The 25,938-nt window shown below is 41.7% G+C and overlaps 2 protein-coding genes across 2 annotated transcripts in view; one reads left to right on the top strand and one right to left on the bottom strand.

The window, feature by feature from the left end:
* The window catches only part of GMPS (guanine monophosphate synthase), a 34,674-nt gene extending 25,056 nt beyond the window's left edge, over nt 1-9,618 (bottom strand). Inside the window, exons 1-2 of the mRNA XM_062582990.1 lie at nt 9,466-9,618; nt 3,302-3,483 (exon numbers count right to left, since the gene is read on the bottom strand). Of these exons, the coding sequence (XP_062438974.1) occupies nt 3,302-3,483; nt 9,466-9,492 (209 nt within the window). The 5' untranslated portion in view covers nt 9,493-9,618. The remainder of the gene's footprint in view (nt 1-3,301; nt 3,484-9,465) is intronic.
* Nucleotides 9,619-13,158: 3,540 nt separating this feature from the next.
* Nucleotides 13,159-24,621, top strand: SLC33A1 (solute carrier family 33 member 1). Its single transcript, XM_062582844.1, has 6 exons — nt 13,159-13,994; nt 17,804-17,994; nt 18,617-18,801; nt 19,824-19,941; nt 20,598-20,813; nt 22,556-24,621. Exons 1-6 carry the CDS (start codon nt 13,235-13,237, stop codon nt 22,721-22,723), a joined length of 1,638 nt encoding a protein of 545 aa, XP_062438828.1. The 5' UTR covers nt 13,159-13,234; the 3' UTR covers nt 22,724-24,621.
* Nucleotides 24,622-25,938: the final 1,317 nt, after the last annotated feature.

The raw sequence follows: 25,938 nt of genomic DNA, 5'->3' as shown, positions 1-25,938 counted from the left end.
AGGTTTGAAATTAATACTTTATGCTATAACAAAAGATTGCATCTCTTCAAAGAGGAAGAGACAGCACTTGCAAACCATAATGATTTGCAAGATACTGAACTGCAAAAGTATTGGTTAGTTTAGCAATGTTTTTTGGCCTAGGCCCAGCATTGAACATTAGTGTACCAGACCTTGGACTAGCGTACTGTTTATTTCACAGAGAACAGTAAATCTGTTATTCAAAGTGAGAAATGCAAAATGGGGGGAGGGAGAATGGGACTAAATGGATCTAATAAAACTTTCTAGCATTATGAAAGTGCCTGTCATGCAAGTACTGGCAAAAGATTTCTTTTTATTATTATTTTTAACCAACAGAAATGGGTCAGGCACTTACATCTGTTACTACATGATTACATTTTGCCAGTGTTAACAAGCCTACATACACAAAATCATCTCTTAACTGCAGTCAGGGAAGGCACCTGCACTAACTGGCATACAGTTAGATCTCATTTTTTGCCATGACCATGCAAGGCTGCTCGTCTCCATCTCCCAGCTCATCCTCCCATACCTGCCACAAGGGGATGGGACTGCTGCTGCAGCCCCACACAAGGAGTAGCTGCCACTGCTAAGAGGGGCTGCTCCTTCCAACCTTTAGCAGCAGCAGCTGCCGCCACCACCACCAGCGGTGCTGGTTCGGGTTGTGGTAGGCAAAGGAAAAAGCCTGGCTGTTAGGGCTGCATTTGGTGCTCAATGCAACCATCCTCCATTTCAACCCAGGGGAAAAAGCTGCATTCCTCAGCTACTCTACCAGAGTACAGTGGTTTACAGTTTTAGAAAGATAGCATTTATTTCTTCACACTTGAATCTACAGATGAACTTTGCAATAAATAAGCCATTGACATACGTGTCTTTTTACATCCAACCTTTACCATAACAACTAAACCTGTTATACACATAGGGTCAATTCTGTTAAAAGCCTTAGACACACATGATGAATTTCCTAAACTCAGAAGCTGCTAGAAAGAGTCTGTAAAATCTTAAGGCCTGTAGTTATTATTGCTTCTAATAGGCAAATGCTTCTCTATATGGTATTAAGTGCCATATGTACAGCACACTATTTAAAGTTAAATAAAGGAAATGAAGCCACATCTTATAAGTCTTTCAGGTTGCAGAAGTCAAAATAATTAAACACTGTCCTATAAAAGATGACTGATTTAAACTTGCTTTTTCCATACCAATTAAGATTCCACGGACTACACAAAGGTTATCCAATCTCCCTGAGTACTGCAGAGAAGATACTGGGTGGAGGGAGGGGGAAGGGGCAGGGAAAGAACTGCCTAAGCTGTAACATGCATCCTCTTAACTGTCCACATCAGAAATTTGAGTAGTATGGGATGCAGACTCTGAAAGCTTTATTGAAACACCATATAGCTTCTTGTATGCATTCTTGCTTTGATACAAATACATTTTTTTTCTGGTTTAGCTTAAACCACTTCCAAAACTACCTAAACTAACTTTGGAAAGCTTATTTATAATAGCTTAAGTGAACATCAGGAACCACATCAAAACACCTACAGTAAAATACATTCATTGATATACAAACCAACTTCAGGATTCATGTCAGAATTCAGAATTGTGTCAATTCTTAGACCACCACCTGAACCCACAACTAAAGAATCTTCTCTGCTCAAAATCAGGCAACTTGGGTTAATGGCTAACACTTGCATCAAATTTAGATGAGACTTGTCACTAGAGATTGTTCTGTATCTGTAGAAATTGAGATTTTTTTTTTAATACAACAATTAAATACAACTTTGCAAAAGTTTCAATTTTCATGAGTATCTTCGACCTTCACACAGACCACGGCACACCTTCTAAGCCTATTAGATTTTAATTCTAGATGTGAAGACTTGCAACATGCAAACCAGACTACTCTGATGATATGTGGTGCACACAAGATGTTGCAGTAGAACCATTAACTCATTTTTACAAAAGTCATTAAATGAAGGCACCAGATGTCTGGTTTCCATATTTGTTGATCTTTCCTGGATGCAACTGACTGATTGAGACTGTGGTTACAAAGCTTATTGACTGATCTGGATAAGCTGCACTCATTATCTTAGCCTTGAAAAATGACCTTTTGAATGGAACTGTTTTGCCACATTTGAGAGAGCAATTATTTGAATGACAAGTCCAACAGTTTTTATTGAGAACTTCTGAAGAAATCTTCAACTGTAAATAGAAAGAGATAAAATCTTCCCACTACAAACCAATATTGATACAGTGCATGTCTGAGACTCTGTCATTAGCACTACACTACATATGAAAAAATAACAAACAGTAGATGCAGCAATTCTTACGCAGGAATACACCCATCTTTTAAATACTTGATTGTGGGAGAACTATAAACAAGTCCTAACACAAGCAAGCTATTTTTCAGAAGTGTTCTGAAAGAGAAATTATTCATACATCAGCCACCTAAGATTCAGGAGTTCCTGGGTTTTCTATGTTATCTACACTTTCAGAAGAGTTCAGTAAGTTGCTGTTTGACTCATTCAAATATGCCATTTCCTGGTTTACTAGTAATCAGTGATTACAAAAACACAATTCCACAAAAAGCATTGTACCAGCTGTTGTCTGACACAGAAGCAATGAGCACACATGCAGTGTATTACTAGTTTTACTGAACTGACAACTAAGTCATGATGCTTTGCAGACTTCAGGGCATTTATTTTCCTCACGTACAGAGGCATACCTTGGTAAGCCTAATAAAACAAGGGAATAAAAATACAAAGCATTAAATAACTGGAAGATCTTTTCTTGCTGCAAACAATGCACAGCAGTTTTTGCTTTTTCTTCTCTCCTTTTTGTTTTTAAGTTTGCTTCCCAGAAACAAGTCAGAACAATAGATCACAATGTCTCTAGCAAGCAAATTAATAAGTTTACTTAATTAATTAATTTACCTGTAGATAAATTTAAAAAAGCACCCCTTTTAACTCACAAAATTTGTTTTTCAAGTGAACTATCTTATGGTGTAACAGCTAAAGCAGGGTGATCATCTGAATTTTTGTAGATATGTATTTCAAAAGCAACCTCTTAAAATTAAATTTGCAAAAGAAAACGATTAAAGTGACATCAAAGCAAGAAGAAAATATCCAAAATAAATTTTGTTGCCAATAGTTTCCCCAGCAACACTCAAGTCTTATTTCTGTGAACACGCTAAAGATACAAATATTAGCACAGTTACTGGTATTCACAGATACTGTTACGCTGAAATAAGGGAAAAACTTCAAAACACACAGATACACACACAATTACCTACCGGAACCCCTGCTCTCTGATTGCAAAGGCTGGTGTTTCCAAAGGGAAGATCTCGGACTGAACAAAGAGCTCACGCACTCGACGATCTATGACTTTTCCATACTGTGCTCCAGCGTCGAGTATTACTACAGCTCCCTCGTAGTGATGCTGGCCATCCTTGAGCTCTCCTCCAGCGTTCTCCAGCTGTGAACATTACTTACATAAGCATCTTATGGTAACACACTGCAGAATGAGGAGTTTAAGGCAAGTCCCTTTAAATTACTAATAATTGCAAAGCTTGTTAAGAGTACACACACATTTATTTATAATTAAAATGAAAAAGTCACAGAGAAACTTTAAAACAGAGAAATCTTCAAGCTTATAAAGCTCAGCATAAGCACTGGCGCCTATGCATTAATGCAGCACATCCCTCCCAAGCAGCCACACAAACATGACTCCCTCCAAAACTACAAACCTGGTCAAAATTAGGCCAACCAAAAGAACAGTCAGTAAAGGCAGAGCTTCCCACTAACAAGAAGCAATATGCTCTGTTCACCAATACAACCATACCTGCTTTTTACGTTTTGTAGTTTCATATAAAGCCTAACATACAATATGATAAAGAAAAACACGTGCCTTTATCTCAAGCAAAGGACAATCCAAAGTCAGTAGAAATACGTGTTTTTTCCCCTATCACATTGCCGCATACTCTGAGCTTTCACTGGAAATTATCATCTGGAGAGGGCAAAAAGGAAAAACTCAGAACAAATGCAGCTGCTAAAATAATTTTAAAAGGTCTTTTGAATACAGTACTCTAACAAATTGCACATCAATTTTGTTTGAGGTTACTTCAACCAGATTCCCTTCAACCAAAGTCCAAGTGATTGTGCTCTTTGATCCCCATCATTTTTGAATTGGTTGGCCAACTTCTTCTAAACAAATAGGGCTAGAAGAAGACATGAACAAGTTTCTGGTTTCTTAAAAAGAAACTGTGAGAACAGGTGGCTACTCCGAGATAGTGCCCTTACTGAGGAATCTTCATGGAAGAATGTGAACTCAGCCACACTGTAAAACACCAGAGAATGAGTGCCAGGGAAAAAATAAATAAATAAATAAAAGAAAAAGAAAAGGAAATAAAAGTACTGCTAATGAAATTACTGTGGAGGCTATTTTTCTTGACCTACAACTTGCACTGTTTCTTTGCCAATTTAGATTTGAAGAAAGAAAAACTGGAAAGGGTTTTACTTTGGCAACACTACCTCAAAAAACATTTTTATGCTTATAACCATTTAACGTTTTAAATGTGGCATATTAGACTTGCTTTACAATCTGATGCAACAGAGAAGTCATATTTGTAGCAGGCAACACTGTCCTCAGCACATGGCACAAAGGGAAGAGGCTGCCACTGCCGCTGCTCAGGTTACCAAAGAAAGTTGACACTGCCTGCAGCAAACCTCAGCATATTGATAGAGTCAGATAGTTACATAAAAATCAAGCACAGGTCATTCTGGACAGAAAGCATCACCACTGCCATGCTGGGGCAGATTTTTCCCAACGAACACACAGCAAAGGCTGTCTTTGAATTTTTCTGCCTCAGTTACTGTGACACAATAGGTCTCAAAGACAACTGTCTTTGAAAACTTCTACATTCTATAATTAATGTAAGCTTTAGAATATAAGGTTTTTCTACTTCCCATGGGGAACACCTGTGGTTCTGGTGTCTCAAGCGGCTTGTCCTCTCTGAGGCAATATATCAATAAGGACCAGCCTTAGAGCAGAACAGACTTCTAAACAGAACACTAAAGGAACTCCCCTTCAAATGCCCAAAATATTTTTCCTGTCCAGTGGAAGGAGAAGTTCACTTTTACAGCAATTCTGCACATTTTCATCTAACAATTTCTAAATTATCCTAAGCTCTTGCAATAAAAACCAACATTCGTGTTCTCTCCTGATCCTGCCTTGTGGTGAACACTATTCCCTGTAGTGCTGTTTTGTCTTAAAAGCCTTAAATCAGATTGCTGCAGTGCTCTGTGGCTCCTGATATGTAGGGACAAAGCCCTACAGTCCTCTCAGTTTAGCATCTATTATTGTCTACTTCTACTTGTGTCAACTGGTAAGACACCAGTTGGATGCAGCCAATCTCCTTCAGATACACTGGGTGAGAGGTGATACTCACACACCGTAACCTAGCATTTCCCAGGCTGCAGACCACCTTTAAGAACCTGTATGAGAACACATACACATGAATAAAAAGGAGCTCAAAGTTGTTTGGTCTGAGTTTGAGAAACACTGCATAAGAAAGTACAAGTAGGTCTGCACCTTGAAATTGCACGTTTGGCAGTTCTGCTCAGGGAGAACAGTACATTAACATACACCCCTTTATCATGGGAATGAACCTGACAAACCTCTGCATCACAGTTTAAATCCAAACATCAGCACTCAACTCCAGCAAAGCCGGCTGGCAGCTTCCACAGAGTGGCATCTCTGTCCTTTTGTTGCACTTTTATTGTTTCTTCACTTTTATATAAAGTATAGAATCATTTCGCATGATGATTTGAGAAACTCTTTTACAGATAGCTGTACCAATATTAGGAGAATTACTTTTCAAGCAATTGCATGTATCTGGAAGATGGCTGTTTAAGGCTTCAAGTAATAGATCACAGCCAGTGTTTTGCTGGGAGTTCATTTTCACCTCCCAAAATACAGAAGCCAGAGTCTAACCATAGTTCATTTTTTTCATCAGATGATGCTAAGGGCATTTGGGCTAAAATCCAGTAAAAGCACTGCATTGCTTGAGCAATGCAGATCTACTTACAGGGAATGTCTCTTACCAGAAAAAATCCCCCTCACAAGTAGCGGCCTAATAACTTGCTGCTCCCTTTCCCAGGGTCCCTCAGGGGCAGGCCTGGAGCAAACTACAGGCTGTAACCATTTGCTCCTGCTACTGCACAGGATACCACTTACTGTCCCAGAGATGGCCTTGCAAGACATGCCCAACGTATGTCCAAACAAGCACGCATCCCATGATTTAACGCACGCAGGTTGTCCTACCACAGAAGGGACTCATGTGCGGTCCCAAGGCATGCCTCTCCACATCGGGCCACACATGTGCCTTAGCGCTACGAGAGGCGAGGGATGCCATGTGCAGTCTTCCTGCAACTAGCAAAAAGCTGTGGTTTTCATACTTCAGTTCTGAGTTAAACTGTAATGAAGTTCAACACTGAATAGAGTCCAATAGAAATGTTACCATAAATCACATAGAAGAGGAGGAAGGAAAAAGGCAGTAAGTCAAGACAGGATCTGGCTTTATTTATTTAAAGGCACAGGTCCAAAACTAGAAATTTCAAATACAAAGTTAATAAGGCAACTTTATTTAATAAAAGACAGAAACAGATGCTGTTAACATGCAGCCATCATGGCAGTTTAATATATGCATTTGTGTATCTTGTGCAGGGCAGGAGAAAGGCGAAGAGGACACGAGATGACGAGCAGTTCCAACAGGAATAGAATTTATGTAGACCAGAGAATCCTCCCTAAGAAGAGGTGTTGGAAACTGATTTCTAACAAAAGCTCATTTTCCCTCAATAGGGGTATAACTAGGGTCCCTTGTCATCTCCACAGCTGTCTATTTTCACACACAAAAAAAATGTAGAAATTACCACTTTTGAGAACTGTCAAACCTGGTTTGAAAACTGACCAAGGTGACTCAAACATTAGGACACAGTAGACAAACACAGTATACGTTCCGATCTCCTGAGAAAACAAAGACTAAGGAATACAGAGTGGGACTTAAATATCCTAAGAAAGAAGGGGAAGAAAGTCTATATTCAGCTAATTTATATCATATGAAAAACACCAAAAACCACCATATGTGAAAGACTTCCATTTTATCTATGACTGATGAACTAAATAAACCAATTACACTAACAAAATAATGTCATCTCCTGACTTTCATTTGCCTGGCATTTCTCAGACCATACAAACATTGAATGCTGAGATCTGAAGTTCAGAATCAGATCATATTTAAACGATATTACCACTTGTAAACATCTTTCATTCAAGTATTACTACTTAGTAACATTAGGGAAAAAAAAGTTTCTGTTGCCACTGTTGATTTTAGTGTCATTAAAAAATATATATATATATCTCAGTTCTGTAATTAACTGTGCTATGAGACCTGCCATCAGACTTGAATTACCAGTTAAGGACATAGCATATCTTATTTCTTGGTGTACCTTGGTAGTACTTTAAACTAAGTTTTGCAAGATTGTTAGCAGTCCATTTTTGCAGAATCAGTGAATTTTTCAACATTTTATACACTACCAAGGTCACGGGTTTGATCCCCGTATGGGCCACTCGTTTGAGGGTTGGACTAGATGATCTCCAGAGGTCCCCTCCAACCTTACTGATTCTATGATTCTATGAAGGTAAGCCTCAACAGGAAGTTCTGATCGGACATTTTCAAACCTGCATAGGTTTTATGAGAGTTTAATTGTTTTCCTGTGGTATTAAAATTAAGCAGGTATAAGAACACTTACTCGTATTTTTACAGAGTGTAACTGTTTCAGATTCAGGACATCCCTGAGATAGCTATAAAAAAAAAAAAAAAAAAAAAAAAAAAAAAAAGAAAGAAAAATCAAACCAACTCATCTCTTATCTCAAATCAACTTTAATATATATACATCGCATGCAGATTTCCAATGGCTAATGAGACTGTAGCAGTTATCTGATGCTGCTGGATTAGTAGGATCTGGCCCTGTATATTAACCACTCATTACACACAAACTATTTTCTCACAGGAAAAGGCAGACCAACTCCATGTCATAACACTCAGAGTCAATTAGCTTTTACAATCCTAGAGAAGTAGAAACCCTCAAGAAAATCACATTCACAAAAGAATTTCTCTATGCCAGGAAAAGGTATGTTAGAAAACCTTAATTCTGACCAACTAAGCACCTAAAAAAGAGTCAAAATCATGTTATATTTTAAGCTGGATAACAAGTCTAGAACAACAGCTTTGTATCGAAAGTATAGAAACAGCCTGAGAGAACTTACAGAACTTCTGTTCAGAATTTACACTTCTTCAGTTAAGACAAAACTTCTACTTCAGAAACATATACAAGTTCTTTTGCCACTCTAGCGCAAAAAGCTGACTTTAGCACACTGATGTAAATCTCTTTTGCCACTGTTACTAAAAACTGGATAAGCAGAGAAGCAGAGCAAGCAATGTGATCTCTGAGGGTCATGAGGAAAAAAATATAGTGCATCTCTTGTGTGGATTCAGCTAGTCAGGAAAGGCTTATTCCAGTTCCAGCCAATCTCTCATGTGGAAACGTGTTGCCTTCTGTAGCAATTAAGTAAACCAACTTTGCTTTAAAGTTGGCTGAATGACTTACAGTTCATATTACAATGTAATGCCAAAACACCACGGTTAACTATTAGGAAAGGTATTGCTCTTACCCCCCTACATCCCAAGGGGACCATATTTCAGCTGTTATGTTGAAAATACACAGGACACACAGGCAAAAAAACCCTGAACAGATCACTGCCTGTGTAGACTCAATGACACGATGAGCCAACATTTTTTTAAACGCTACGAAATTCAATATTGTGAAAATAAAGAAATTTACTTAGAGCGATTGTGATTTTTAATTGTGCTTTTACTAACAAGAAAACAAAGCTACAACAAGCAAACCCGGAGGTACTCAGTAACTCTTAAGAGCATAAAGCTCGGCGGGAGAAGGGGAAGAGACAGACGAGCACTCGGAAAGGCACGGGAGCTCTTACCGGAAGACTGCGGCGCTGCCATGCAGAGCCCCTTACCCCTCGCTCCCCGGGCAGGCGCCGAGCAGGGACGCCCGGCGCTCCCCGAGCGCAGGGGGCAGCGCTGCCGCCCGCACAGGCCCCGCTCGGCGACACCTGCCCGCGGCCCCACGGCGCCGCGGCCCCCGGGCGCCGCCCCGGCGAGCGGCCCCGCGAGGCGGCGCGGATGCCGCGGGGGCGCCCGGCCCAGCCCGGCCGCGCCGCGGCAGGCGCAGGCCAGGCCGGCGCCATGTGCGCGGGGAGCGGGGCCGCGCCGGTGGCGGGGCCGCCCCAGAAACACAAAGCGCCGGGCAGCGCGGCGGGCCGGGCCGGGCCGGGCCGGCGGCGTCCCGCCGCGGCGGCGCGGCGCCCCGCGGCACTGACCTTGGCGTCTCCGTTGCACAGAGCCATGGAGGCTGCTGGGGAGCGGCGCGGCCGAGCGGAGGGCAGCTCTGAGGCGGCGGCGGGGAAGAAAAGGCTGCGAGGCGCCGCGGCCGCCGCCGCGATGAGCTAATGCTGCCCGTGTGCGCCCCCGCTGCTGGGAGGAGCGGCGCCGCCCCGCGCCCGCCTCCCGCCGCTGCGGACGGCCCGGGCGCGCCGTGGCCGCCGGCGAGGCGGGCGGAAGGGGCGGAGCGCGCCGAGCGCCGGGGCCGCCGCACCGCGCCGCGCCGCGCTCCGGGGAGCGGGCGGGAGGCGAGTCCTGCGCCGCGGCGCTCCGGCCCGCTACTCCTCGCTCTGCGGCGCGCAGGGACGCGCAACCACCGTCTCTTCCGGCCAGAGTCGCCTCCTCCGCCCGCGCAGCTAACGGCAGGGGAAGGCGAGGGACGGCGAGCCCCGCGCCCCGGCAAGGCAAGGCCGCGCCGCGGGCGCCCGGTCCTCTGCTGTGGGCAGAGAAGCGACCCCGCTCGCAGACATCCGGGAAGTAGGGTGTGGTACTATCATGGAATTCGGGAAAATGCATAGAATCCCAGAGGATCGATTTTGCCTGTTCACGCTGAAAAAGTACTTCGACATTTATTGGTAACTTACTTGTGAAAGTAAGTTCTTATTTTTCAACATGGTCTATCCCCATTTTTTAATAGGAACTTCCTCTTCCTTAGGTATCAACCCCCCAATTCAACAAATGCTTATGCGTGTACTTAAGCTTGCATCTGTCATTAGCATCTCAGAATGTAAAGGAGATAATTAATGGTAGCAAAGAGAAAAAAGGATGTGACTGTTTCTGGCAGGATTTGCACTCAAGATCACAGGCTTTAAAATTTCACCATTAAGCCCTGATCTTTTAAATGCCCTTAAATTAATACAGTATGTAAGTACTTGCAGAATTCAGCCCTTATTATGTATACAGAAAACAAACCTAAGCTGTTTTAGTATTAAGGTTTCTAGATGTTTACTTTTTCCTTGTACTGTGGCAGCACGTAGGAGCCGTGGCAACGGAATGATGTTATGCTGTGCAAGACAGGATGAGCACATATCTGCAATACATTTCAGAATACATGAAGTATAAAAGCTGATTCTCAGTTGGGCTGACCTTTATAATTCCTCCTTGACTTTACTTCTTGTGAGTAATATAGCTCTCCCAAGCTTTTACAGCATAACATCTTTATTCTCCCTTCTGTATTCCTTACTTAAATTCAATGTCTCTCCTGTAACTACAAGAAGACACTTCAAAAAGGAAGCTTCTGCTAACTGAAAAAAAAATCAATCCGCAAAAATTATAATAATGAGTGCTTTATATACTTCAACATTTTTGTTGACCACGTGCTATAGTATACAAGATCAAGGCTAGTGGGAACCAAGGCAGGAATGCTGCTGTTTGTGCTTCCAGAAAGTTTATTGACACTATTGTCACATAACATACAAAATCGTATCCCCAAATTAGTGCACTAAGTAGCTGTGTTGAGCCAAAATGTTTTTTATACCTGGGATTTTAATATAGCATCTGAACTCTATTAGTGAAATTGTCCTTACTGTACATGCTTGAGCTATGTTGTTTCTTATTTTAAAACAGTAGTAACCCACTGGTAATAGTATTTGCAGTGTATTAGTAAATGAGTGTTATGGTAAAAATACTATTAATTTCAGAGCTTAGCACAATATATTTTTTTATATATACATTATATAAATGCTTCAAATTATCTAAATATTGCTATTGATTTGTACACACTTAGAATTACCTAAATACTGTTTATGGAATTGATATTTGAGAAGGAAACACCTTTGTGTCTTTGTGCATTTCAGTGAACCCAGTATATGCATCAACATTACTCACCATTTTCCAAAAAAATCATACGGCACCTCCTTGCAAAATCAGACATGTAGGTATGTTCTAGCAAATGCATTTATCACCTCTAGCATATGCCATGCTTTTAAAGTCAGAATCTGAATTCAGTTTTTGTGTACGCCCTAGCAATTGTACAACATTGGAATAAATAAAGGTACAACAGTTTCACTTCCATTTTGGTTTCCCTCTTCAGATCTCAAGTCAGCAGATTTGTACATGTTTAACACCAAGGACATTTGTCTAGCTCTTAAGAGTTTATGGCCAGTTCCTAGGAGCTTAAAATAAATGTTTCACATATCCTAGTGCACATCACATCAAGCTAACACAGTATCTGTGTCCATTAATCAGTTTATGACATTTCAGCTCCAGGTTTAATTTGAGTCCATTTTAAAGCTAAAAATGAAGAAAGGCAGAAACTGGCACTTGAAAAATCAACAAGCATTTTTCTGCATGTCAGTCTTCATGATGTAGAGTGTGCCTTCTATTCAGGTGAAACTTTTTAAAAGACACAGAGGAAGGCAACTAAATCTTATTATTGTAATGATTCCAAATATTTTTTAAACCCCTATTGGAAATTTTAAAATTATTATTCATATCATTTAAAGAGATGACAGTAGAGAAAGGTATAAGATTTAAGGTAATATGAAATCACAAACTAGTATCTAGTAGCATTGTCAGATTATAATTTCTATCCTAAGGACAATATTGCTGCACTTTTTTTCCTGAATATTATAACCATATTATGGCTATGTCTTTCAAGAATTTATAAAAAACTGAGGAACAGTAAGAATACTTCAAGCATTGCAAACAGCCAAAAGAAGAGTGAAAAACACAAGATGGCATGTGTTTCTTAGAGTCTAATTATTATGGAGCTATATAAATACTGGATAAAATAGAGAAAAGGATAACTTTTAATTACTGTAGCTTTACTCTTTCTGTTTTTCCTGTTAATACAGGACACCAAGCCAGCTAAAAATTTGGCTTTTCTTATTCATCTCTCCAGAGTTATGTTAACATAATTGCTTACCAGGCTATAACACAGTGAGTGCACACTCGCTGAAGGACGGCTAAAAGCATCCACAGGGAATTTTGTGTATGTTTATCAGAGCCCTGATACAACACATGCTCAACAGCAGCAGCTTTTTTAACCCCCTTCGGCTCAGACCCGCACCAGAGGAAGGCAGGAGTTCCGTTTTTCATGCAAACCGGGTAGTTTTCCCTTTCACCTCTAGAGGTAGCTGTGCCTTAGTCTCAGCACGATTATTATTTCATGGAATGGCAAAAAAAAAAAAAAAAAAAAAAAAAAAAAGGGGAATTTACTGAGTTTACGAGCGTTTGGGGCCTCCTTCCCTATCAGCATGCTACATCAAGCGCTTGTAGGGCTTAGGGAGAACACCCGTGGTTCTGGCGTCTCAACTGGCTTGTCCTCTCTGCGGCAAACGACGTGCGTGACAGCTATCCCCCGGCATGAGGTGGGCGTACCGCAGGTGACGCGGCCCTTATTCGTGGATTAACAACAAAGCTGCATTCCGGATTGCTTCCAAATCCCCCCCACCCCCCTCCAGGCGTGGCTGCGGCTACACACTGCACTTACTTTTCCTGGAGGCCTTTAGGCACCGGCGACAGCCCCGCCGCCGCCGCTGCCTCTCGCGCCGCCCGCCTAACGGCCGCCCAACGGCCACCCCGCCTGACGTCACCCGCCCGCGGGCCAATGAGGCGGAGCCACGCGCGGCGCGCGGGCGGAAGGGGCGGCGCCGCGCTGTGGCGGCGGCGGCCCTGCGGCGGCCGGAGGGTGCGCGGCTCCGGCCCGGTCGGGTCCGGTCCGGTCCGGTCCGCGGGGCCCGGGCACAGCGCGCCCCGCCGCCCGCCATGTCCCCCGCCGTCACGGCCAAGGAGGGCGGGCGGCAGCGGCGGGCCGGCGGCGGCCACGAGTACCTGGACGTGAGGAGCGAGGCGCCGCCCGCGCTGCGGCTCTGCGGTGACGGGGCGCCGCGCGGGCAGCCCGAGGCTGAGGCGCTGCTGCTGCCGCCGCCGGGGCCGGGCGGGCCGCGGGGCTGCCGCGCCGAGCTGGGCAGCATCCTGCTGCTGCTGGTGCTGTACGTGCTGCAGGGCATCCCGCTGGGGCTGGCGGGCAGCGTGCCGCTCATCCTGCAGAGCAAGAGCGCCAGCTACACCGACCAGGCCTTCTTCAGCTTCGTCTTCTGGCCCTTCAGCCTCAAGCTGCTCTGGGCACCCTTGGTGGACGCCGTCTACCTGCGGCGCTTCGGGCGCCGCAAGTCCTGGCTGGTGCCCACGCAGTACGTCCTGGGGCTCTTCATGCTCTACCTGTCCACGCGGGTGGACCTGCTGCTGGGCGACGGGGAGGGCCGCGGCCCCGACGTGGTGGCCCTCACCGTGGCTTTCTTCCTCTTCGAGTTCCTGGCGGCCACGCAGGACATAGCGGTGGACGGCTGGGCCCTGACCATGCTGTCGCGGGAGAACGTGGGCTACGCCTCCACCTGCAACTCCGTGGGGCAGACGGCCGGCTACTTCCTGGGCAATGTCCTCTTCCTCGCCCTCGAGTCGGCCTCCTTCTGCAACAAGTACCTGCGCTTCCAGCCCCAGCCCCGAGGAATCGTCACCCTCGCAGGTGCTGTGCTGCCGGATTCCCAGCTTCGAGCCTGTGGTGCCCCTGCCCCGGGGAGGCCCCGGAGCCCCCGGCAGCCCACATGCCCCAGCCTCCGGGGAGCGGGCAGTTGGCCCTGTCCTCCTCTCGGCTGACCCTTAGGAGAGGCTTGAGCTTTTCTTTTAATTGCCACAGGATAGATTATTGGTTTTAAAAAAAGCGTAACAGCTTTGTTGCCTTTTAAGGAGGCCTGTTAAGAGCATCTTCTTCTGGGAGAAAGGGGAAATCAACAAAACTGAATCTTCTAAGCCAGTATTCTTCTCAGAAATAGAAGTGTCAAGAGTTCAGAGTTAGTTGTGCTGCCAGTTTCCAAAGGAAGGCCCTTTCCCCTTAAACTAAGGGGCTGGGGAGTGTGGGGGTGGGATAGAGGAGAGGAGTCTTTTTTTTTTTTTTTTTCATTTATGGACTAAATGTAGTCTGATCAGATCCTAACTAAGTTTTAGTTCAGGGCCGGTTTTGAAGTTTTTCTCCTTTAGAAAGGTTATTTGTCATTACTGATACTCGAGATATTGCCTCGAAGATCCTTAAAATGTGCAAGTTTGGATGTGGCCAGATAAACTTTTAGGAGGATTGAAAAACTGGCAGTGGACTGAAAACCATTTCTGGTTTTCAACTGGCCATAGTTAATAGTGAAAAAAAATATTATTTTTTTTTAGTTTCTTTTTTCCCCATCCATACTTGAATCCCTCTGCCTGTATTGCTAAAGGGAAAGGGCATACCAAAATTGAGTTGAATTGAGATATAAAATCTAGCCTGCTCTTGCCTGTGCCTATTTTTTTGATAAGTGAGGACTTGACTTTCCAAGACTGTTGTGTTTATTTCATCTATGCAACTGCTACAGTTACTAACAACTAGCCCTTCTCTTTTCTTCCTGTTAATAATCCTGTGTCTTCTCTGTATGTTGGGAAGCGTGGAGCAGTCCTCAAGTTAACCCCAGTGGCTTATTGCTTTGTTTCTTAAGTTTTCCCCTAACGTGTAGTTCATCAGTGTTGGCTTGTCTCTCCTGTCTTGCTGCAGTGGCAGGCTGATGTCTCTCACTGCTGCAATTTGCAGCTCACTGGTGTATTTAAGAACTTGGTCTTGCTTCACTTAGGAGCAACCCGAACAGTGGAACTTTTTAATTTGTTTTATTCAGTACTATTAGTAAAAACGCATCTGTTATTACCATACCTTAAAAAAAATAACAAAAACAAACAAACAAAAAAAAAAAAACACCACCGATGCAACATGTTTAACTTCTCCTAGAGTACTAACCTGTGTGGAGTAAGAAAAGCAAATAACTCTGGCACTACACTTGCAGGATATGTTTTTATTTTTTTGGGAAGCCAAGTCAGTTTTGGAAATTTGTTACCCTCTCCACTTGGTCCTGTGCCACAGTTCACTGTGCCCATGTTTGCCCTGAATCAGCTGTGGAGCAGTATTGTAAACCATCTCACTGAAATGGCAATGTCTTGTCCTAGTGCTGGTTATCGTCAGAATTCATGGAGAGCTGGTTCAGGCAGTTAAAGCAGCAGTAAATGCAGTGTGAAAAGATGAGCAGTTTTCTGTCAGCGTAGCTCTCTGAGCCCTTTCGTCATGGGCTGAGTGCCAGTGCTAGAGAAGAGTAAGTTAAAACCTCATGATCCCAAGTCAGCTTAAAGTTGTCGAGAGGCAGCAACATTAGTTTTTCTCTGTTAAACTTGGAGAGGTAATATGAACAAATGTAAAACTATTATTCAAAACAAATTCTGTGTTACATTATTTCAAGGTAAAGTTCTAGTGGGGAAAAAAATGAGAAGTTTCATTGGGCTTACAGTTTGTGTGAGTGTGTATGAGGCATTCTCATTTTGCTGTGCAAAGGAGGGGCTTTCTAATTTTTTATTTTCAAGTTGTTGGCTGGGTTGGTTGGTTCCTATCCAGTTTGTCATGCTGTTGCATGAATACAAGTTCTGGTATGAAGGAAGCTGAGGAGTAAAGTGTGAGTGCTGGCAGAAGATGCTGGCCCCTTTCAAGGCAGCCTCAGCTTACCTGCGTTAGTGGCTGTGGCGCATCCTTCTCTCCTTGGAGATGTGTGGCTGTAGTGTTACTAAAGCTGAAGTGCTGAAATAACCCGCACATAAACCTCTTCCCTGGTTATTTTCCAGCCCAGTCATATTTCTGATCTAACCCAAAGGCATATTGGTCTGTGCAGCTGGCAGTACCATAGCAGCGGAGATGATACGGGGATAGGGGAATGGGCAGTAATGGTGGCACCAGAAACTGTTCGTGCTAGAAATTCCTTGTGTAAACTATCACAAAAGAAGTTTGAAGTTAGTAGACTGTTACTGGACCCTTGTTCTGTTTTTGAATGGAAGAATGTGTTATTTGTACATAAATTGTCTAAAACTTTTTAAAAATCTTGGATTTTTTTTTATTGGACTCTTTTTGTGTGTGGTCTTTCTTAGCTAATCCAGCCATTACTGTGTTGCAGGCTGACAGGGCTGAGCTGATTAGAAATATTCATGTGATGATGTTCAAAGCTATTTCTGTTGCAATTGTAGCACTGTTGGTTTATCACTGCGATGGTCATGTTTAGTGCTATTATTACAGTGCGGCTCCTGCCTATGTTGTGTAATTTTGATCAGTATGACTCTGAAAATGATGCCTTATTTCTGAAAGATAGGTTCAAGGTATCTATTTCTTTTCCTAAAAAGAGAGCAATCTAATAGCATTGGTTGTGTGATCTTCTCACCTTTAAAATACTTGGAAAAGAGAAAAGTGATTTGGAAGCAACAAAAATCTGAAATGCCATTTCTTTCACACTGAGAATGCTAAAGTAATCTTTCATTGCTTTCTTCCATGTTGTATTTGTCCTGTTCCTGTGAATAAGAAGCTAATAATTGGCTAAACTGTTATCTTTGCCCTTTCATCAGCTTTTGCTGCTTACTTTCAATTGTCTTGAGGCGTCTGGAGTTGCTCCTAATAAAGAAGATAAAAGACTATTTCTGTCTTACCCTCTCCCTGTTAGTGAGTTTTTTTTTCTTCCATCTTTCTTAGATGTAGGGGTTAGGATTATCTTAATCTAACTCGAACACTAATTCAGAAAGTACTTACCATGGAATACTGGTGTAGATATTGCTACTGCTGGCTTAAAACCTAATGTTTAGCAAATATTATGTCTACTTAAAATACAGCAGTTAGCGAATATAAATCCACTTAACACAGAAGTACTTGAGTGACTCTGTACTTGACAGCTCTGTAGGAAACCTGATCAGAATGTCTTTACACTCGTGAATGTAAATCTTTGTTGCCTTTGTATAGTAGATAAGTACTGTTTTGCGAGTATGGAATTGAGGCACAAAACAGCTATGTGACTACTTAGTAAATTAGTTGGAGAGTATGTGAATGCCTTCTTTCTTCAAAGTTCTTCCCATCCTGTCTTTTAACTGCTAAACTTTTTTTTTTCCTTTATTGGCTTTTAGTGGACGTTATTTCTCAAAGCTTTCATTTTCCTTCCTGCTTCCTTCTCTGTGCTCATTGTAGTAATGTGCAAAACATTAGGGAACTAGCTAAGTCTGCCATTTTTCTTCTGTGTAAGATCTTGAGCAAACACATGGGACTGAGAGAGGCTGTGTCAGTTATTGTATGTAGCTCTGTGTGTGTTTTGGTTTTGTTATGTTTTTAGGAAGGTCAATGAGCAATTCAGTTGCTAGGCCATGGACTTATATTGTTGTAAAATAAGTGCATTTTTGATAATCAGTAAACTGTTAATAAAATCTTTATAGTAGTGGTTAATTTTTTTTCTTTTCCTTCAGATTTCCTTTTTTTCTGGGGAGCTGTCTTTTTAATTACCACTACACTGGTTGCCCTTTTGAAAAAGGAGAACAAAGAATTAACACCAACAAAAGAAGAGACAAAAGGTATCACTGATACATACAAGCTGCTCTTCTCAATAATCAAGATGCCAGCAGTTCTCACTTTCTGCCTCTTGATTCTCACAGCAAAAGTAAGTAAATACACTTATGAATTGTGAGCTGGTGATGGCAGGAGAGTCTGAAAGGGAGTCCTTGTGATGTGACTTTTTGCCTTTGTCAGCGGTGGTCATCAGACTTCCAAATTTTCATGTGAGGCTTGAGCGTAGTTGCTCATACTGTTGCGCTAAGTAGGGTTGTACAGTAGACAATACTTGTTTGAGCCATTTTATGTTAAGCATATTAAAGAGAAGTTTGAATGCAGTCTGGTATTCAAATTATGTAAAACATGCATCTCTACATCCAGGCTGTTGGTGTAATCTGCAGTTAAAAGGATACAAACTGCTGCTTTTCATTTAAATCTTATTCCCAGTGTCTGTAGCTCTGTGCAGACTAAGTTTCCATGGTTTCAAGATGGCAGTCACAGATACCAATGGGTGTTTAAGGCATGGATGTGGTTGTTATTGTTATGTTTAATGTTCTTGGTGTAGTTCTGGCACTAATGGTAAAAATACTGTATGAGTGCAGAACATGCTGCAGGACTGATATGGAAATGTTTCAATTGTGTTTCTCCATGTATTTAATATCAAGTAAGCTGAACTGCTAGCCAAACTGTCACTGCTTTCCCCAGTTTATTTTGTTTAACTTATATTGCAGGTTGGATTTTCAGCAGCAGATGCTGTAACAGGACTCAAATTGGTGGAAGAGGGAGTACCTAAAGAGCACTTGGCTCTGCTAGCAGTTCCAATGGTTCCTTTACAGATAATACTGCCTCTGATTATCAGCAAATATACAGCAGGCCCCCAACCACTGAACACATTTTACAAAGCTATGCCTTTTAGGTAAAAAAACAACAAAGTGTTTTACAGAAATAAAATATTTTGTTTGTTCAGATTATGTATAGGATTTCTTCTGTAGTCTCCTTAACTTCCATGCAGAAGAAAGAACATGTTTGAATTCTCATGATAAGTTTTATCTTTGTTCCTTGTGGCTTGAGGATGATTCATGTGGGAATGCATGTAAAAGCAGAATGTGCAGTGTTCTCTGATAGGTAGATGACAGCATTAGGGCCATGCTCTGCTGCTCTTACTTAGTGGTGTTAGTACCTTATTCGTAAACTGTTCTAACTAGAACTGGGACTGTATCTGTAAAGTTTAATGTGTTTCCTAATGTAAGAATGGCAGAACATGTTGACAAGTCAAATCAAAAAAAGGGGGGGGGAACAATTATTCAGATACTTGAGGGCAGAAGAAGCTGAATTAGGGCAATGCAGACAAGGAGACATTTCATTTTCTGGTGTTAATTGTTTTATATAGGAGTTTGGCAATATAAGAATTTGCCTATGAAATTCCATAGGAGTGTAAAACTAACTAATCCAGAAAATTACCTAAGACATAGATTTGCTGAAAAATAGCATTATCTATAAAACTTAGCTATTTACTGTGTTCTTCTACAATTACCTACATTTTTCTAACAAAGTTAAGTAGATCTTGTTCCAGATGTATTCTGTTGGTATCTTGTTTGCTGCTTTTTACTTAAAGAGGACTTCAAAAGTTCAGGGTTAAGGGGCAAGGGAAGAGGCTAGTATAGGAGACCTGGCAGTGAATTTTGTTGGTATGGAAGACAACTGTTTTGGTATAAAGTGTGTGTGTGGTGTTGGTTTTTTCTCTTCTTCTTCTTTTCTTTTTTTTTTCTTTTTTTTGGTGTGTGTGTGCTTGTCGGATATCCAACTGTTTTAAGATATAATCTATTTCTAAACTAATTTAATGTGTTGTCTGTGCACAAATGCTTAATAGCTGCTTTATGTCAAAGTACAGAAACACATGGGCAAAATTACAAATCGTTATCTTTGTTATTCCTGCAGGTTACTGCTTGGACTGGAATTTGCTTTTTTGGTGTGGTGGACTCCTAAAGTAAAACATGAAGGAGGATTTCCTATGTACTACTATGCTGTAGTATTGTTGAGCTATGCTTTACATCAGGTAATGTATACTGCATGTGAGAAGGGGAGAGGGACAGGAGGGTATTTCGTATCAGCTAACTGGAGGACAATAAATGCTGTTAAATGCTTTTGTTAGTTAAAGTTAAGACTGATTTGCTGTGCTGTATGAGTTTCCTCATTTAGTTTCGATTTTTTTTAAGTTAGTTATTTAGAACATCATAGTGGACCTTATCCAAAGGCCTGGAGAACAAAAGCCCAATCCAAACAAGGCTTTAGATCAGAATAAAAATTTATAAAATGTCTTAAAAGTTGTATTTGCATATGTGTGTATATATATGTGTGTGTGTGTGTATATATTTATATATATATGTATATATATTTTTTTTTAATGCAAAAGTGTTGCATAGGCTACTTCACCTTATTGCAATTTAATTTGATAACTAAAGTGATTTCTTAGAACCTGAGGCTGGGTCCATTTTGGTATGAGCTGAAACAAACAGCAAGGCTTCTTGGTATTATATAGAGACAGACTATAAAAGTAATGTCCTTATTGTGCAATTTTAAACTGTTGAGACTATTTTTTTTCAGTTAACTTTACAAGTGATCTCTTTTAAGAGTTTTTGTGTTAGGGCTTTTAGTTTTAGTTGCTCGTAACTGAGATCTTACTTTCTTGTGGCTTTGTTACCCCTTCCATAGATAACACTGTATAGCATGTACGTTGCAATAATGGCTTTCAATGCCAAAGTTAGTGATCCACTGATCGGAGGAACCTACATGACGCTCCTAAATACTGTGTCGAATCTGGGAGGGAACTGGCCTTCCACTGTTGCACTCTGGCTTGTGGATCCACTCACAGTGAAAGAATGTGTAGGGGCCCAGGAACAGACCTGTGGAACTACAGTTGCTGCAGAAGTAAGTTGGGAGGCTGTTATGGTCTCAGTTCAATTACTGCTAAATACAATGCCTTCTAGTATTTTCACCTTTGAAAACCCTCAAAGTGCATAGTTCATGCTTAAAAATTCCTACTAATTGAGTTAATTCTTCTGTCCAATAAAACTAAGTCTGTATTCTGCATACTTTTAAATACCTAACATTCACCAAAGATCTGTAGTTGCAGAGTAATTATGCTGTGTGGTGTGTGTGCTCCCTTCCTCCCCTCTTTTTTTTTTTTTTTTCTTTCCCTTCCTCTTAGCTGAGATGGTGGTAGAAGCACTGCACTGCTGCCACATTTTCTGTAGTACCTGGAGGCTGTAGTTATATTTCTGAGTAAACTTTCCTCTGTTTGGAGTTGTGTGATTAGGTGCTCTATTCTTGGCAGGCTCTCTGTGCCCAAAGTCCCTGAAGTTTTGTGGTGGTGGTTTTGTTTTCTCTTGATGGTTTGGGTTTTTGTTTGCTTGTACTCTTTCTGTCCCTTTCTGAAGGCTTCCTATCCTGATACCTTGCACTTTTCATTGTGACAGTACTTTGCTTTCTTTGTCTTTGGTGTTCACTGTCGGTATGAAATTGAACGGTGAGACTGGCTGCGCTCCCAGTTCTGGGGAGCCCTGTGGAAGAGAACAGAGAACATACTGTGCTACTATACACAGCTCAAACAACAGGACACAGCTACATGGAAAGCAAGGTTTCAAATTCACCTCTTTGTGAGAAATTTTAACATGACTGTCTTGAAGGGTGGAAATATTTATTCCTTGCTCATGATTGAGACTTTGCTCTTGAGTGCTCTTATGTGTTTACAGGACTCTTTGGGATGTGGAGGTCCTCTAAATACACAAAGTGTTCTAGGAGTCAAATGTGACTTGTTTGAACTGGCACTACAGTTTAGTACTTGCAGAAGGAAAACTGCTTCCACCTAATGTGCTTTTTCTGCGTATTTCATGCTGGCTTGTCGCTTACCAGGTTCCCAGTGCCTTGGCTTCTGTTCAGCTTCAGTTCATCCTTCCTTCAGTTCACTCCCCTGATTTTTTTTCACATCCTCACAGTTGGTAGTGTTAGGCACACACATACCCCTCCTTATTCTTGATCTGACCTGACATGTTTGAGTAATGAAAATGCTGGCAGAGCCTCAGTTCCAAGGTTTACCTTTATCTTGAGAGTATACCAGAATTGATTGAAAGCTAAACAATAGTAGAAAGAATTGCGTGATATACTCATTCCTGTAAATGCCCATGTTGGGTAATAAAAGATACCTCGGGCATGTAGTCTGATGCCTACTGTGGGCAGCTAGGCTTGTACTGTAGTATCCATTTGCAGATTCAGTGTGGTGAGATGCAGGGGTGTAATTTCCACAGAAATGATTGGATAGCTAAAACACAAATCTTCATGGGTTTAATGGTGATTGCAGCACCTCTCCAACATAGGACAGCTGGGAGTTTGTATTTATTAGTATTAGTCCCTTGGGCCAATGTGCTTCTGCTTCCAAACCATGTCCTAGAGCATTTTACTTTCCATACTAATAGTAAGCTTGAAATCCTCTCCTACTAACTGTATAAGAAACAAGGAAGACTAACCAGATATATTTAGTTGTAACTCATAAAAATCAAGTTAAAAACAATGAATAGTCTAATGCATATTCCTAGAAAGTATGTGTTTCTGCATCTCCCAGGAAATAGTTAATGTATCAACTCTACAACAAATATCCTGCTTCTTTGTTTCAGCTCTGCACAAAAGCTGGTGGTTCCTGTGTTACTACCTTGGATGGTTACTACGTGGAATCTGTGGTTTGTGTCATTCTGGGTTTTGGCTGGTGGTTCCTACTTGGGCCAAAATTTAAAAAGCTGCAGGATGAAGGACAGTCTTCATGGAAGTGCAAGAGGACCAACTGATGCAATTTAAATACTGGATGGACTAGCAAGGTCATTTTAGTTTTTATTACAAAGACATATCCCATAATCAGTAAACAGGAATATAGGTATTTTTAAATGCCAAATTGCTGAAAAATGGGTGGCCAAGACAGTGGTATATGTACCACTTGCCTTCTCAATATGAAAACATATGTTCAGAAGGTAACCATGAAAAGAATGGCACCTATATACTACGTAATGTCTGTGCTCTAGCTTCAGAGTCATGGTTGCTGATGCAACTGACATCAGAATTTCCATATAGTAACTATGGAGGAGTGCTGTGTGTATCTAAACAGCAACATTGTCAGCTAATTTCCAGCTCTTAATTTTTCAAAGAGAAGTGATCTAGCACAGTGAGTTGACCTGGGGAAGGATGTCAGAGGCATTTTGACTTACAGGTTAAGCATGTTATACTGGATGAATTGTGGGAAGATAAAATATATGTAGCTTTTTTCTTCTCACTTTATGGACTGTAAACACTTCAAAGGATGAAATAATGTTTCAAGATTCTTTTAAATGTATTTTCTGGCTTTTATAAGCTTTAAAGATTTATAAGAAAATATTTTTATAAACAAAATTACACTTAATTTATTTCCTCTGCTTCAAAACATTTTGATTTACATTCAGGATAAACTTTGAAGAAAAACCAGTGTAGGGTAGGACTTAAATTAAGAGTAACGCACAATACTCTAAGGCTTAAATCCTGAAGAGGCAAACTGGGTAGTGTAGCAGCTAGCATAGAAAACACTGACTTCAGAAAGAGTGGGCATGCAGTTGTCCTGGAAGCATTTGTTATTTTGAGGGTGTGAAGTGGTACTGTTTGTTCCTGTATGTCATTAACATTGAACATCCAAATTAAGTGAATGGAAAAAAATATGTATATTCCAGCTAGGGGTAAGAAGAGATGATCAGTGCCTTTGGAAGTAATTTGGTGATGACAAACTTGCCAAACTCCCAGTGAGTCGGTATACAGCTTACTGCTACGTGAAGCAAACAAGCTACATCCTATGGGAGAGCTGCTATAGAAATTCATTCCTGATGCTGTATGGTAGAAACTTTCCTGTTGCATTTATCAAAAATGACTTCCCTCCTGAGTGCCTTAGTGATGTACAGCATACTGTAGGCCTAGAGAAGGGGCACTTGTATATTCTGTTGGATGGTATGGCACATCATTATCTAAAAATTGAAAGTACCTAGGAAAGGTAGAAATAAGGTTCACTTTATTTCTTTTCTTGATGACATTGAAAGTATTGCATCCTGAGCTTTGTGTTCCAAGCTGTAAGGGGAATTTGTTTTAGAAAAAAGTAAACAACTAACTTGTGACTAGCTGGAAGAGATACATGGGTGTATAAAGAGTCTATATGACTTAAGGAGTAAAGTGTCCCGAAAAGAGCAGTATGACAGAGTACTTGTTTGAGTACCAAAGACTGTTCCTCTTTCCCTCTGTCATGCCCCGAAAGCAAAACTGAGCTGCAGATTTTCCCCAGCTGTGATCTGTGGTTGCAGCGTACCAACAATATTTTGGCATTTTTTGTTTTGTTTTGAACAGAAATTTAAAAAAGCTAGCTAAAAGCACAGTTTTCATTAAGCATTTTTGTTTCCCAAACTGAGTCATCTTCCAATTAAGTTATTTCTATCCTCTGGATAAGCACAGAAATAATACATCAGACTTGTAGTCAAACATAAATATTTATTTTCAGTCATGGCCAGATCATCACCACTGGATTAAGTATGTATCTTACATTTAAAGTCTGAATTTATTGTAACCACCTGCCACTTATTTTAATAGTTGTCCATGCTTGGAATTTTTTTGATTTTGCTAACTTCAAGGGAAAAACTTAGACTGTGGAATATGAGAAATTAAATTCATAGATGTTTTACAGTTGGCTTTTTATGTTGTAATTTTGTTTTACTGTTCCTGAATGTGCCAACATGACCTGTTATTAATTTAAAAAAAAAGCTGCATTTGGAATTGCTTGATAAATTAATTTGGCAATATCAAAATTAAATCCAAAATCATAAATTGTACAATTGTTTGATTCCTCTTTCAAGCCGGAGAAACTTAGTTTAAAACTATCGGTATTGCTATTTTATAACACAAGTCAGAAATGCTACAACTCTACCAGCAGCTTGCTGAAATGAGCCAGTAATCTTTTGTCTTCCCCCTGACACAGATTTACCTTATTTTTTAAAGTGAAATGATTTCCCCTTTTGAAGGGTTAGGATTATTGTAGACTTGAATAATTTTTAATGTCAGAACTTAACCTCTAGTTGGACAATCTGTTATAAAGTAGGAACTGGAGAAAATAGATTGCACTAGTTAGTGTTACAGATTGCTTAATTGCTACAGGGACTTTGTGGCCATGCATGAACATAGGCTTCTCCCCGATACATTCAGAGAATGGGGGACTTCAGGAGTGCGTAGTGCCTGAGTGCTCGCGTGGCCAAGTTCCTCTCCTGGTGCTGGTTCAGCGTCGGGGTGCAGCGTGGTGCTCCAGCGCTGGTGGTGCACTGGCTAACCACCGCCGAACACATGGTCCTGCTGCCCTCTGCTCCCTGGCCGCATCTTCTGCCAGTTTAACTTCCTGAGGCGGCCCACCGCGCCTGCTGCGGGTCGTGCTGGAAGGAGGGGAATGGTGGAAATGACCTTTTTTTTTTTTCTTTCTTTCTTTCTTTCTTTCTTTTGGAAGGGGTTTTCCCTGGTCTAATTTTCTGAGCAGGATCAGTGTGGAGTGAGACCAAACGCAGGGCAAGGGTGGGACTGCGGGGCAGTGGGGCAGGAGACGGCTCCGTTACTTGGCCGCAGCCTCGTGCACGGGAGTCGTCACCTCCTGCCCTCTCGAATGCGACTTCCTGATGTTTCCCAAGACTTGCTTCAGAGGCAGGTCCTGTTTCTCCAGCACTCAATCCTGTGACGACAGTGCCCCGAAAGGGCGCGTGTGAGGCGAAGGGTGCGAGGTCTGGCGGGTTACGTCCAGTGCGGTTACGCTGCTGCTCCCTCCTCCTGCGTCACCGCGAGGGAGCAGCCGAGGACGGCCCAGCCCTCGGGGAACCTGCTTCTGCTGCAGCGTACAAACACTGCTGCTGTCGGTCTGATACCCATCACAACATCCTAAAATTCTTACTTTAAAATACTATCTGTATGTTTTCTCTCTGTTAGAGACATTGGAATATTTATCAGTGCTTGTCGTCAACTC

This window comes from Rhea pennata, chromosome 9 (assembly GCF_028389875.1).
Source record: "Rhea pennata isolate bPtePen1 chromosome 9, bPtePen1.pri, whole genome shotgun sequence".
Classification (NCBI taxonomy): domain Eukaryota; kingdom Metazoa; phylum Chordata; class Aves; order Rheiformes; family Rheidae; genus Rhea; species Rhea pennata.
This window is presented reverse-complemented; position numbering and strand designations above follow the sequence as displayed.